Below are 14,903 nucleotides of genomic sequence, written 5' to 3'. Positions count from 1 at the left end.
GTATATTTTTAACTGTTTGAGGAACCTCCACACAGTTTTCCAGAGTGGCTGCACCAGTTCACATTCCCACCAACAGTGTATGAGGGTTCCCTTTTCTCCGCATCCTCTCCAACATTGGTTGTTTCCTGTCTTGTTAATTTTCCCCATTCTCACTCACACCTATTTTTCTAATCTCATTCCATCCTGTCTCCCACACCTTGTTTCCTTCTAGTACTTATAAGGAAATCATAGACATCCTGTCATTTCACCCATAATTTCTTCACATTGCATCTCTGCCTTATAAGGGCCTGGGGCTGCTTTGATGAGCATCTGGTTATGAATTGCTGAATCATGCAGGTCTCAAGTCCATTGAGGACTTTGATCTGTGATTTTTCTACTATCATTCAAGCTCACCTTTCAGCTTAAATGGAGGCTGTACTTTTTGTTGTTGTTAAGATTCATTTATTAGAGAGGGAGCACGAGCAGGAGGGGCAGAGGGAGACAGGGAGAGGATCCCAAGCAGACTCCGCACTGAGCTTGGAGCCAGACTTGGGCCTCAGTCTCACCCACCATGCGATCAAGATCATGACCCGAGCCAAAAACAAGAGTTGGATGCTCAACGTACTGCACCACCCAGGCACCCTCGGAAGCTGTACATTTATGAGAAAGAGATTTTGCCAAATAAGCTGAGCTCCTCACATCTTCCCTCCTTGGTAGAGGGAATATTCCCTCTGTGGTTAACTTCAGTGTTAGCCCAGGATGATCTCATGTCACACCCTAAATTTATAATTGAGGAACCCATATTTAGAGAGCTTACCTGACTTGCTAAAAGGTCCAAGATGATCTTATAACATTTAACATTTAGGGGCGGCCCGGGTGGCTCAGCGGTTTAGCGCCACCTTCAGCCCAGGGTGTGATCCTGGGGTCCTGGGATCGAGTCCCACGTCAGGCTCCCTGCATGGAGCTTGCTACTCCCTCTGCCTGTGTCTCTGCCTCTCTCTCTCTCTCTTTCTCTCATAAGTAAGTAAGTAAGTAAATAAATAAATAAATAAATAAATATCTTAAAAATTTTTTTTAACATTTAGGATTTGGGGCTTGGAAAAGAAATCTGTTGCTGCTACTTTCTGCCATTCTCTTCTAGAAAATCTTGGAGTTGACAGCAGTGCGGTGTGGATTCTGGATTGTTTATAGCCAGGGCTGCATGTCTGGTCACAACCCGGTTTAGAATTCCATTTCTGGTTTCATTTAACAGCTCTGACCCAGAGCATCATTGCAGATATTGTTTTAAGCATCTGCTTTAGGTCTGGAAACAGTGTCTGGATCTACCTGGGGACTTACGTGGAAAATCACAGTATAGTATCAAGCGCAGAATCTTGTTTTTTTTTTTTTTTTTTTTTGAAGACGTTTGTGATTTTTATTATAGTACATAAAGAATACCATATTAGAGGAAAAAAACTTAGTGTTGTTGTAAATTAAATGCATATTCCTATAGAAGCTATTTCAGGTTCTTTAAAAGTCTCTGAATCTGATTTGGATAAAAGTTTAAGCATTTGGATAATAGAGGGTCTATTATAGTCAGGACTTAGGCAGTTCAAGATGGCAGAGAATACTTTCATGTCTCACCTCCAGTCGGACTAAGGTGATAAATATGCCATTTTAGTTTAAGGCACCTTGCTAAAATGTCCTTGTTTAATTTCCTAAAATATGTGTTATATTCTCTTTCTTAAGAAAGTTGTTTTTTCACTTTGCCCTGTTGAAGATAAAATATTTTTCTGTAGCATTAAAAATGTCAGCTTACATTTAACTTAGCTTTTAATGAAAAAAATAAATTAATATTTTTTAAAGGTCTGACACTGAATTTCTAATCTAGAGTGCAAAAATATGAGCAATGCAGTGTTTATCTACATGTTATGAAGAAATGCTAAAGTCATTTTCTATTTAACCAAATAAGAAATAATAAGAAATGAAATATATTAAAAAAACATTTTATGTTTATTTATTCATGAGAGACACAGAGAGAGAGGCAGAGACACAGGCAGAAGGAGAAGCAGGCTCCCCGTAGGGAGCCTGACGGACTCGATCCCAGGACCCTGGGGGGTCACGCCTTGAACCAAAGGCAGATGCTCAACCACTGAGCCACCCGGGCTGCCCTAAAATCTTGTTTTTAAAAATATTCTTTAGTTCAATATATAAAACATGTGAGGACCATATGAGATGATTTTCTCCATTGTAACAGTTTTTATATGCATAAGAAATTATTTTGTAAGTTGTAAAATCCTTTGTGACTAAATTTTAAGGTTGTGTTAGTGAAATACTGTTCTCCAGTCTTGCTGTACATTACATAACTTCAGCTCACCAGCACACCAAAAATAAACATTAAAAAAATAAGAGAGTCACAGCTGTTAAGACACACACGAAAAAAATGTGAAAGTTACAAAGATTATACTATTCACAGGTTCAGTTATTACTGTGGCTCAAGTTAAGAACAGACTATTTGGCTTAATGATCATGCCTGTTGTATCTGTTCAAAGCTTGGCAGCTCAATGTAATTAGTGCACTAATAGCTTGAGTATTTGATGTAGCATGATTTTGGAGCTTAATAGAAGTTGTCATACACCATTTAAACTAGAGCCTTGGCATCATTTATTGTTTATAGTCTTTAGCAAATATCATTTGGCCACCCTTGTCAAGATATCTGGGGAAAAAAAGGTTTCCAGAACGAGCTTCTAAACTCTCCATCTTTAACCATTATGCCTGCCAGTTACATGCATTTTTTTCTCCAATAGTGAAGGGCATGGCAGCTTTAAAGTGAGTCAGACTTTTCTATGTACGTGTTATTGTGAGAATTTGGATGGAATGTATCACTACAGAGGGAAACAGTTAAGAACTGTTCCTGTCCTAGACACTCATGTGCACATGCGCACACACAGCTTCCCTGCTAGAGCAGTCTCCTTAGTTGTCAAAGAACGTGACCAGTCGACCTAGGAAGGTGCTGTGAGCCGTTGTCGGCCAAAAAAAGGTTTAGACAGGCGCTCATATCCCAGTTCCCCTCCCTCCCTCCCTCCCTCCCTCCCTCCCTCCCTCCCTCCCTCCCTCCCTCCCTCCCTTCCTCCCTTCCTTCCTTCCTTCCTTCCTTCCTTCCTTCCTTCCTTCCTTCCTGGAGGAGGGTCAGAAGGAGAAGTAGACTCTCCGCTGAGCAGGGAGCCTGACTCAGGGCTCGATCGTGGGACTTTGGGATCATGACCTGAGCTGAAGGTAGACGCTTAACCCACTGAGCCACCCAGGCACCCCAGTTCTATGTGAAAGGAGTCAAAATAGTATAGTTAGTGGTTCGGGAAGGGCTAGAGCTGATCCAGAACTGGCCTAGCTCCACCCTCTGCTCACTAGGGGGAAGGTTCCATGAGGCACCTGGACCCATGCCACTCCCCATCTGTTCCAGAGCCAGGATACGGCGATTCCTTGACGTTCCACATACACATGAGAACTCCCGAGTGTCCTCAGTAGCTTGGCCCTGAGTCTCTTCCTTCCAAACTCTATCAGAGAGACTCTGGATTCCCATGTGTGTCACATGTGCTGCTCTTGGGTGTGACCCCCAACACCACACTGACCTGACTGCTGTATTTTATAAGGGAGCAGAGTTGTACTGTCTCCGGCACCGTCTCTGAACACATGTAGAAAGCGTAGGTCATGCCAACGTATTAGAGGGGTCTTGTAGGAAGAGTGGCCGCATCCACGAGCAGCTGCACACCAACATCGGTGACTCCCTGCAGAAGTAAACGACTGGAGGGTCCCTCGTAACACCTTGAATTCCTTCCTTCCTCTCTTTCCCTGCCTGTCTTTTCTCACTCATGGAGGAAATACCATGTGATAGATGGAGGCAATTTGTTTCTTTTAGGAAATGTTCCTAAGACAGTCTTTTTGCTATTTAGGAAATACATGTCAGTGTACGTTATTTTATTCTCGAGAAATACAATAATGTTAGCATAGCATTCTTAGAGATGTTTTTGAGTGATTCATGCCATCAATAAGTATTCGATAGCTGGCTACAGATGTGACGCAGTCATGTGGCATGTAGCTAGAACACAGGTATCCTATAGTGGAACCCCATCATAAAAGAGTCTCAGGGGAAGGAAGAAGTTCTCTTGGACCCTGTGGATCAGGAAGGTTCCTTGGAGTTGGATATATTTGAGTTGGGCCTTGAAATATCGATAGCAGGAGATATTACAGAAGAGGAGGAGAATGAACTTCAAGATAGGAAAGCCTGGGTGTTTGTAGCACATGTTGGTTGGCTTTTTTGGCCCAAACAATAGAATGTACCATGGGAATAGTGGAGAGAAAGGCCGGGAGCAGAGGAAGGTTGTCCTGTCCCTGAATTCTATGGCAGGAAATTATTTTTCTGGATCATTTTGGTATTGTAACTCATTTTTTGGTTGATCTCCTATATGTAAAGACTTATTGTCATCTTCACTTTAAAAGTCAGCATAGATTTGCCAGCCTTCTTGATATTTTACTGTTGGATGGGATATAATTATGGGAACAGTTGTTGCCACTATTATTTTTGCCAAAGAAGAACCTGTACGTAAGGATATGTGGCACCGTGACTTGAGCAGATTTCCTGACTTTCTTGAATGGGCATAAAGTATTCGGGTGTCTGCAAACCCTAGCCCCCTATTCAGGGCCCTCCATACTAATAGTAGATGGACGGAGAATCCAAAATACCGATATTTATTGCTTAATTGAGTGGACAAGGTGGATTAGGATTTTATGAACACAGACTCTGTGCTTTGACTGTTGCTATTACGATTTTAATCCAACATTTGTGTTCTGTGCCAGCTTCTTGTTTTCCACCCCCTAGAAGGAAGCAGGTGAGGCCGGGCCAGCAGGTAGAATGACCACGGTGGGACATAGGCTAGTGATGAAACCCAAGGGAAGAGTGTGTGCAGCACAATCCCTGAGTTAGAAGGTACCCCATTGATTTCATAGCTGCTGTGAAAGGAAAAAAAATGCACACAACCAAATAAAAGCCCCTGTCCATTGGAAGAAGCCGCTCATTTTCCAAATGTTACAAATGAAAACAAATTGCCACAGAATCAAGGAAAAAGGTAACTTAGATTTGCATCCTGGGGGGTGGGGGGGCGGGGGTCAGAGACCAGACTACTTTGTCGGACCAAAATCTACGCCCCGGAAATTGAAAGTCAGCAAACCAAGCCAAGGGGCCAGGCCAATGGGACGGCAGCAGGAGTTGAGGGCTCTGGGAATGGGTTGGGATTGGGTGTCCTTCAGGGGTGGGGTTGAGCCTCTTCCCCAGGGACAGAAGTTAAAGGACCCTAGGAACACGGAGGTTCTTCCAGCTGGCCCGCGTTGTTTGGCTGGATGGAGTGTTCTCCACGAGGTCAGGTGACGGAGCAGGGTTTCCCAGGTTGGCCCGGGGCCTCTGCGGTGTCCCCACAGCTGAAACAGGTGCCTGCGGCCCTCTGGGGGGGAACGCCGTGGTCCTGCACAATCCCACGCTTCCGTGTCCGGCCTCGCCCGAGCCTCTCCCCTTGGCGGTTCTCGCACAACAATTCGCAGGTTACTGAGAAGCACGTGCAAGTCTCATGCAGGCACCTGCACTGTGATGTAGCCTCATTCTCTAAAGCCATGTTATGTTGGTTGAAATTTGAAAGAAGTCACATTAATTCCATTCCTGGTGTATCCATGCTTTACGTTGGTGTGGGGAGAGGGAATGAAAGCAATCCAAGACCATGGTCATTACAAAAAGATGATATTGTGAGCACAAAAAATACTAGAAGGCGTGTGTCTCATTACCTGCTAGGTGAGTAGACATAGAACAGTGCCTGGTACGCAGTCCATGCTTAGTGAGTTTTAGCTTAATTAAACAGGGTTTTGTAGGAAGTGCTTTGTAAAGCCTTTGCGCGTGCTGCTTGTCCTAAGGACGTGACATATAGTTATAAATACTAAATTACTATTTATTGTGGCGGAACAACCAAGAATTAATTAAGCCAGATATTTTGAATGTCCTAGCTCATGTTTTGCTGGTCCTCACAATCTTTGATAGTCCCCAACATAGAGACAGTTCTTAACACCTATCGGCAGAGCACTTAGAATCGGTCACCTGGGGTCAGAGCGTGCGGGTCGCCATGTGAACCCACTCACCAAGCGAGGAGCGGACGAGATACAAACGTTTAGAAATGTATGTTTCTTTTGTTTTGATTTTTTAAATGCTCTCAGGAGCAAGAATTTCTGTGAGATTTTGTCAATGTGCAGGAAGATTTTTAAAATGCATACATTGCGAGAGCACACAAAGTAACTTCTTTCTGATTCAATTTCATAAATTGCTACATGAAGAAGCACTCTCTAGTAGATAATACTCAGAAATCAGCACTTAATATGGCAGTAATGGTTATTGCTGTCATTCTTTACATCTTTAAAAATAATTAAGCATTACTGCATCGGCATTATAAAGTTCCCCTATCACCATTAAGAGGATATTTGAGGTTTGATGTAATTTAGCAAATTACATTATACAGTAGTTAAGGTTTTTATGTAGTGAAGTAAAATGCGTCGTAGTTGAGCACACTTACCATGTAATGCATTGTACAGAGTTCCACGTTGCAGCTGCTGCCAGCTTCGTTCCAATGTCATTATTGCTTTGCAGGCTGACGTTCCTCAGGGAGTGATTCGAGTGCAAGCTCCCCATCTCTCGAAAGTTTCCATGGCAATACAGCTAACTGAAGAACTAAAAGCCAGTGATGTGCTTGCCAGGTTTCTCAGCCAAGAAAGGTAGAGGCCTGTTTTGTTTTAATCATTCCGTGGCATAACTCACACGCGTGCTCTCTCCCTCCCTACCCCCCCTTCCTTAAAAAAAAAAAAAAACAAGTACGTTTGATGTGAAGTGCTTCAAAATTTGGTCTTCCCAGCAGAAAAGAAGAGCAGACTTGACAACTAGACTGTGGGAATGAGTCGAGTGCATTGGAGGTGGTTTATGTGTGAGTCGAGGCTGTTTGGAGCAGGATGTGTGAGCATTCCTTCACGGTGCCTGCAGCGGGCTCGGCCCCTGAGACCACTCAGTAGGCTTTCTAGAATATGTTGATCGGAGGTTAATCACCACGCGTAGGCTGTTAGGAAAATGGCCAGATAAGATACAGTGGGATTAAAACAAACAATACAAAATACAACTTTTTCTATGAGCTATGACGAATAAAAAGAAATGCCGAAATTTAAAACCAGGAATTGAGGGAGGACACGCAGTGCCTGGAGCTCTGACGTCTCCCACACACCCGGAACGCTGCCCTGGGGAGCCGCAGGGGGGCCGCAGCCCAGCCATCTCCGCTGCGCTGAGGCTGGTGGGCGTGGGAGGCGGCCTGTGGGAGCCCTTGGCATCCCTCTGATAATATCAGAGCATCTGCTTCTTGAGACATTGTATTTTTTTTTTCTGGAATTTTAGAGCTTTAACAGGTAGGTTGGGTTTTTAGTTCTTGCCCTTTTAATTATTTTTAGCTAAAGTTATTATTTTAATGATTTCGCCCTCATTTCCACTCATTGAAAATTACTCTAAATGTCTTAAAAGGGAGATCCAGGGCCCGGGCGTCTTGGCTTAGGAATTCTGTGTGCTGGTCTTCCATGGAACGTCCTCTCCGCGTGGTGCTGTCCAAGGGCAGCCCCGGAGGTTTGTGCCAAAACCTCTCTGGAGTTAATACAGCACCTTGAATACTTGACAGGCCTCTGCTCTGGTTAAGGCTGTCACAGGTCGGAAGGGGATACAGATACACTGTAAAATGTCTTCGCTCCCGGTTCATAAACTGGGGAAAGAGCCAAGCCTGAGCAGTGAGGACGGCAGCGACGTAGACGACGGGCATGTGGGTAAGGCCCGGGCCCTTGGGGAGCCAGCCCTGCTCCCCCGGCAGCACCACGACGCATGCATGGCTATTGCTTGTTTAACTGATGAGAAAATCAAGACTTTGCAGGGTCACACCTTGCATAGGTGGTGGTGCTGAACTCTGAATGCATGGTTTCCTCCTGCAAAGGCTGCCCTTTCCACACTGTCCATACAAGCCAGGTTCCAGAAGCCATCCTGGACCTGGGGCCAGCGGTGCAGAGCCCCAGAGCAGCTGGATGCCTCGGTTCCCTGGAGGGTTTCTGCTTCATGAAATCAGCCCCCGTCCTCCCCACTCCCTGCTGTGGCCTGGGACACACCAGCCCTTGCTGCTGTGCGCACCAGGGACGAGTGCCCGCCCGCCCACCCGCTCCCAGGGGGTGCCCGAAGGACATCTGGCCACACTTCAGATCTAAGCAGCCCTTTCGGGCCAGACACAGCTATTGACAAAGCGTCTACGCTGAGGACCCAAGCATCCAGTTCAGTCTGTGCTGTGGTTGCTGTACTGTGGTGACGGAAGACGAGACTGTCAGGCCAACCGTGACTTTAGTATTTAGGGTACAGCATGCTAGTCCTGGGCATATCATTATAGAGAGCACAAGGTTTGTGACAATTATCCTCCGCATACTGGGATTTTCTGCTTGGGGTGCTTTTGTTAAACGAGCATTTGCTGCCCCCCTGCAGTGGGATCTGTTTTTTGTTTTTGTTTTTTTTTTCTTTTTAAAGTTGTTATTTATTTACTCATGAGAGACACAGAGAGAGGCAGAGACACAGGCAGAGGGAGAAGCAGGCTCCATGCAGGGAGCCCGATGCAGGACTCGATCCCGGGACTCCGGGGTCATGACCTGAGCTGAAGGCAGATGCTCCACCGCTGAGCCCCCCCCAGGGGCCCCAGATCCATTTTTTTCCTGCCTCCTCCCTCATGCCCATCCTGCTCCACCTACGGGAAAGTCTGGTAAACATCTCTGCCCATTGCTTACCCCCAGCCCCAGCCATTCCTCAGGTCCCTTCTTTACGTCTGGGGGTGCTGAAGGCAGATGATCTGGATCCAAATGCCATCTTTTCCTATTTCATTTTAAGCTAGATTTGTAATCTCCTTAAGCCTCAAGCTTTTCGTTTACGAGTAGACCCTAATAGGACCAGCCTTGTCCTGCAATAATGAGCTGGGGAAGTGACCGTGAGCACATAGCACTACTTGTTCGGACCATACAAGTGAAACCCTCAGTGTTTATAAATATGTTCTCTTCCGCCACATTCCCCACCCCTCCCCTTTGCATTCCTCCTGTGTAGGGACCATTGGAAACCCTACCTCCCCCATCCTTTTCTCCCCTATTTTCTCCACCAAAGACAAGAACACACACTTTATTTACATAAAGTAAATATACAATAAATTTCACATTGACTCACCAGCCTTGATAAAGGCCATTGCCTTTTCCTTAATTTTAGATTTCTTGATGAGCATGACCCAAAGCTTGCATTTACCAGGAAATCTAGTTGAGGTTTCTTTAAAGTAGAACAAGAACCCAGATCCTGGAGAAATGGTCTTATCAAGTCTCCCAAGACATTCAGCTTGGTTTTCATAGAAATAATGACTTCTTATGATTATAGTTTATTGCATCATAGTCTATATTATAAGTAAAGATAATTATTATTTAATTTTAAAAACAAGCATACACTGGTTTGGAATAAAACGAGCTGTCTCTTGGCTAGGGCACGAGTCAGCAGGTGGATCTTAAGTGTGGGTGTATGTAAAGCCCCGAGTGTCTGTCATGTTGCAGACAACAGAGTAGCTGGAGTTGGATAACCCGGACGAGTCACCGGACGACAGGTTGGGGACGCTGCTTCCCAACACGATGGTTCGAATGAAAGTCGGGTCTCCTCTTCCCTCTGCAGTTCCGGGGAGCGTGTCTTCAGGGCCTTACAGGAGTGGTCCGCAAAGCCTTCTAGGCGTCACAATCCATTAGAGAGCTTTTGAGAAACAAGTTCTTTGGTTTGATCCAAATGTGCGAGATCAGCTTCTAGAGCTCTGGGTCTGAATTTTTAGCAGGTCTCTTGTATACAGAGTTTTGAAAAACTGCTGAATTTTATTTGAACCGAATACTCTGGAAGAGTTTATTCTTTGAAGAGCACAAATCTGCAAATGCATCTTCTACTTCTGAGGCCATCATAAGGACTATTTGCTTCTGCTTCGAGCGTATGTAACTCTCGTACCTGAACAGTCAGCACAGGAAGGTTATGAACCGGGTCTTACGCTTGACGTTCACCTTGCGTACTGTGAGCTGTCAGCACAGCAAACATGTGGTGGATACTTACTGACTAAATGCAGTGTAAAAACTAAGGCGGAAACATTTCTTCTTATAGTTTTAAGAGGACCTTCCTGGCCCCTTTGCCAACTGGCAAAGCAGTTGGTCATATTGATGATTTTATTGGCCGCGAAGATGTTACTTTTCTTCTTAATTTTACAAATTTAGATGCTGATTTATTATTTTGCCTTCAGATGTATGAGTCCATTTGTTTATTTTAATTTACAGGTATGACATTTTTATTACCTATTTGGCACACTTAACAGATGGGAAAATACGAATGTTCGATAATTACAGTGTGTCTAAGTTATGAATTTCCCATACAAGCCCGAATTCCCCAAGCACATTAAAGTGATTTACTTGCAAGCTGTTTGATGATACAACTAATCAGTTTGTTTTGTCCCTAATAGTGGGATTGCCCAGACTCTTAAGAAAGGGGAAGTTTTTTTGTATGAAATTGGAGGAAATATTGGTAAGCACATTTTGTTTCTCTCTGTGTTACATATGCTGATTTGACATTGCCGGTGGTTATTATTTGTATCTTTGGGGGCGGAAATCAGAAGTTACATATAGAAGTTGATGATGAATATTGTGGATTTGTTCAGTGGTCTTTTTCTCTTCAGGCTCTATTTGAGCTCCTCCCTGCAAAGGCCCATCTGCGTTGAACCTCAGCAAGGACGAGTTCCCTTAAAATAGTAGCTGCTTCTAGGACGTTAATGAACTTTTTCAAAACAACTTTCTTTTTTATATGCTTACATCACATCTTAATAAAGGAAGTAGCCGAGCTAATTTAAGGCCAGGATTACGTTTTTTATTATGGCTCAGTACGGATATTTTTAGTGAAAGCAGAAGTTATTTTTGCCATTGTTGATTGCCTTCTAAATAATGCGCACACACGCACGAAGGCAAACACAAAAATGCACAAGTACGCATACAAGCACATTGGTAACTTCAGAAATAGAAATAGAATGAATGGATTAGTTTTGACCGTGCCTTATATTTTATATGCCCGTTTTTAGTTATCAGTGGGTTGTACTCATCCCTATTAAAAGTTAAAGTGACATTTTTCTCTTTATTTTGACCCTCGAAAATGGCACAGGGTGAAATTGTTAACAAATAAAGAGTGTTTAATTCAAAGTAATAATTGAAATATTTTAAGATAAGTTTTATGGAATTATTTTCCTGGGACACAAAAGGATTAGTAAATATTGAAAGTTTAACGTGGGAATATGAGGGCTTGCTCTTACAATTTGAATAAACTGCAACTGTTAGAAGCCTGGAATTGTTAGCTTATTAGCAAGGCTTATTTAAATATTCATATATTTGATCTTGCATTTTTACTCCTAGAAATTGGGAATGAAGTGGTGTTTCTTACTTGGGTAGACCCAAAGCTGTTGCCACTCATGATAAAGGTGAATGAGCCATTTCAGAGCTCTTCACGCAAAGTATCTTCAACTTCTTAAATTAATCTGAAACCCGTTCCTTTGGAGAAAGCCTCCTAAATTGACTTCAATATTTTGGCCAAGTCTTATAATGTTATGGGAGGTAAAGGATGGAGGGATATTTTGAAATTTTGTAAGAGTTCAGAGTTAAACCATGAGGAATAAGCTTAACATTGCATCCCGGCCCCTGCACCATATTCAATTGACCCAGTGTCTCTTTGGTAGGAGAACGCTGCCTTGATGACGACGCGTACATGAAGGACTTGTTCCAGCTCAACCCCAGCGCCGAGTGGGTCATAAAGTCAAAGCCATCCTAGGAGGTGGAGGCTGCAGATCTACCAGGACTTCCTGAGACTACTTGCTGGGGCGAGCGTGCAAATGGCAGGACTCTCCTATTGTTCAAATGTCCCCCACCATTGAATAGTGACACCCTGAAGCCTTAAAAAGTTACAGATTTGTGCTGCTGCCAGAATTATGTTAATTGTTAACAATATGATGAGCAAACCAGCATCTCTGGAGCGAGAGGAAAGGGAGTTTGGTAGCTTGGTGGCCATCACCCTCTGGGAGAGGTACCCAGAGGCGACAGTAAGTTTAATGTGAGAACATGCTCTCTCCCGTCTCCTCCTTTTTCTCTCCTAAAACCATATCCATAGAAATATGTGCTGCTGCTCCTTTTTCTCCCCCTCATGTCTGCCTTCCCCCAACTAGGTTTGCTTTTTAAAACCGAGAAGATCGCCAATACCAGGTATTTGGCGAGTCGTGAAGACAGTCCATCCGAAAACAGACCAAACTCAACAGTATTCCTGTCACTATCGAACGTTGATGTTCTTCCCTTTGAATCATTTGTTCCAACGAGAACATCCCACTGCTTCTTGCTGTATCACACGAAGTGATTTGCATTGTCTTCAGTTCGTCTGACACGTGCACAGAACCGTATCCACTATCAAGAAAATAAAACTGTCAGAGACTGCCAATTATTACTCAAATATTAAATACGTCCATCCTAAGAATAGATAAAATATATCCATGTGGAATAACTGGATTACAGATAACAAGGGAGTGAAAGCCAAATCACTTCATGTATGCTATGTTCTCCTAAGTGAGATTTACGAAGTCTTAGCTGGCTTTGCCTATCGTCATATTAGCATAAACACGCGTGATGGTATTGATCCACTAATGGTTAGGAATGTATTGTACTGAAACAGGGAATTATTATTTTTTTAAGCTCATAAATAAGGCTGCAGGAAGAATTATTTTTTTTCTGGGTATGACACAGTCCTATGAACAAGCTTTTATTTCTGTACTTTAAATAATCAGAGTAAATTTATTAAAATGCTGCAGGAAGTACTATTCCCAGGGAGTTTAATGCACAAACCATATTGTGACAAGAGATGAGCCTCTGAACTGTAAATAAAAGGAACGAAGTGAGAAACTTTCAATATTTTATGAGCTTAGAGTGTAGTAAATAAAAGGTGATGTAAATGAATGTTGCACACACTGTGTTTATGATACTTTTAGTATTTTAGGGAAAATTACACATTCTCAGAAGCTCTTGATGTCACTCCAGTTAGGAGGGAAAATGCTGTTAATGAGAACAGTCATAAATTTTTAGCATGTAATTATAAGAGCAGCCTGTGGATATGATCATTTAAATAACATTGTGGTGATTTGTGCCATTGCTTTTTTATTTAAAAATTTTTTATAATTAAATGCATTTTTCTAAATGATCTTCTCTTGGAATTATTACTTTTAATCCTATGTGTTTATGAATGTACTATATTTTTGTTTTGTTTTTGTTTTGGTTAAAATCCACTTTTATTGCCCTGTTGCTCCTGTATAAATTGGGAAGACATGTAGAAGATAGAAAATTGTTACCCACCTTAGTTTTTTCCTTATGCAAACTTCTGTTCTTAAGGATTTTTCAAAAACACATTGTATCCTGTTTCTAGTTTTGATGATATATATGAATTCTCCAAAATGTTTTAATAATTTTAAGCTAATGGAAGCAGTTAATGATATAAACTCAAATTTTAGTGCTCAATACATTTTAGGAGTCCACAATTCCGAACAAAGACTGGAGTGAACGTAATAATTTAGATAAATGGCTTCGTAAACATACATCAACTAGCTTTTTACCACATTTACTATTCCCCAGAATGCGTATTGGTGGGGGAAAGAGGGACACAAGAGGCTTTTGATAATGAGAAGAATGCCAGATCATGGTAAACGCATAAGAAGATGCCATGGCATGTCGGGTCCTTGGAACTCATGACTCCTGTTCCTTGATATTGAACGATATTGCCTTTACATAATCAAAAAAGATGAAGATGTCTGTCTACTTCTGAAGAGGAAGAGCTTAGTAGTGTAGAGCCTCAAATATAAATGGCCTAGAATTAACCCAAATGTTTTTTCTATGATTTTTTTTTTCCCCGTAGTGAACTTTAAATCTTGTGGTAGGTGAGTTTTTGTTTGTACGTGAGGGGACATTGGAAACAACAAATATATTTGTTATGAATCTCAAACAGCTTAATCCTTAAGGGAGTTGCTGTTGAAAACTTAAGAGCTGGTTTTTAGAGAAGACTCGTTGCCCTGTTAATATTTCAGAGATGTTTCCTCTTTTCCGAAGTGGGTTACTGTAATTATTTACAGTCTTTGCTTACGGCTGCTGTTGCATTCAGCATAAACTTCTTGCTGGTGCTCTTTGGGAAAAGCAGCTTATTTGACCAACTTCCTGAAATGTCTTATTATTGCCTTTTCCTGATTTTTGTTAGACTGGATTTCATGTTCTACTTCATCCTACTGATCTCTTGGCCTCTTGATCAGTAGGTGGCAGTATTGGTCAGGGATTCCAGAGTTCCCGTGTTCCCTTTTATTGGCTGACTTTTACCCTTAACCTGTTGAGTGGGGAGGGAGAGGGGTGAGAGGGTTTTTTTGAGCCAAGATGAGACATTTTGACAATGTCTATTTCAAGCAGAAGGATCAGGACAAGAGGAAAGACAGTGAACCAGGAAGGTGAAAAGAAGGCAGTAAGGACATCCGTCTTTCGTGTCTATGTGGCAGTAAGGACATCCGTCTTTCGTGTCTATGTGGTTTCTTCGTTCCACAGATACTTACTGGGCATCTACCGACACGTGCCAGGCATGTCCTACCCTTGAGATACATCACTGAGCAAAATAATAAGTTAAATAAAAATTAACAAGTAAAATCACCTCATATGTTGAAAGCATGTAAGTGCAGTGAACAGAGAAAAGAGATGAGTAGGATAAGTGGGATGAAGGGTGGAGGGATGGGTTCCCTGCAGTA

At 42.7% G+C, this 14,903-nt stretch overlaps 1 protein-coding gene across 3 annotated transcripts in view; it reads left to right on the top strand.

The window, feature by feature from the left end:
* ARHGAP18 (Rho GTPase activating protein 18) overlaps positions 1 to 13,325 on the top strand; it is a 119,880-nt gene extending 106,555 nt beyond the window's left edge. For 2 of the 3 annotated variants that reach the window (XM_072833786.1, XM_072833800.1), the window contains 3 exons: positions 6,638 to 6,762; positions 10,569 to 10,630; positions 11,826 to 13,325. In XM_072833786.1, coding sequence (XP_072689887.1) covers positions 6,638 to 6,762; positions 10,569 to 10,630; positions 11,826 to 11,917 — 279 coding nt within the window. In that variant the 3' untranslated portion in view covers positions 11,918 to 13,325. The remainder of the gene's footprint in view (positions 1 to 6,637; positions 6,763 to 10,568; positions 10,631 to 11,825) is intronic. The other variant, XR_012034515.1, reaches the window with a different exon arrangement.
* Positions 13,326 to 14,903: the final 1,578 nt, after the last annotated feature.

This window comes from Canis lupus, chromosome 1 (assembly GCF_048164855.1).
Source record: "Canis lupus baileyi chromosome 1, mCanLup2.hap1, whole genome shotgun sequence".
NCBI classification, from domain to species: domain Eukaryota; kingdom Metazoa; phylum Chordata; class Mammalia; order Carnivora; family Canidae; genus Canis; species Canis lupus.
Note: the sequence above shows the minus strand (reverse complement) of the source record. Positions and strands in the feature narration are given on the sequence as shown.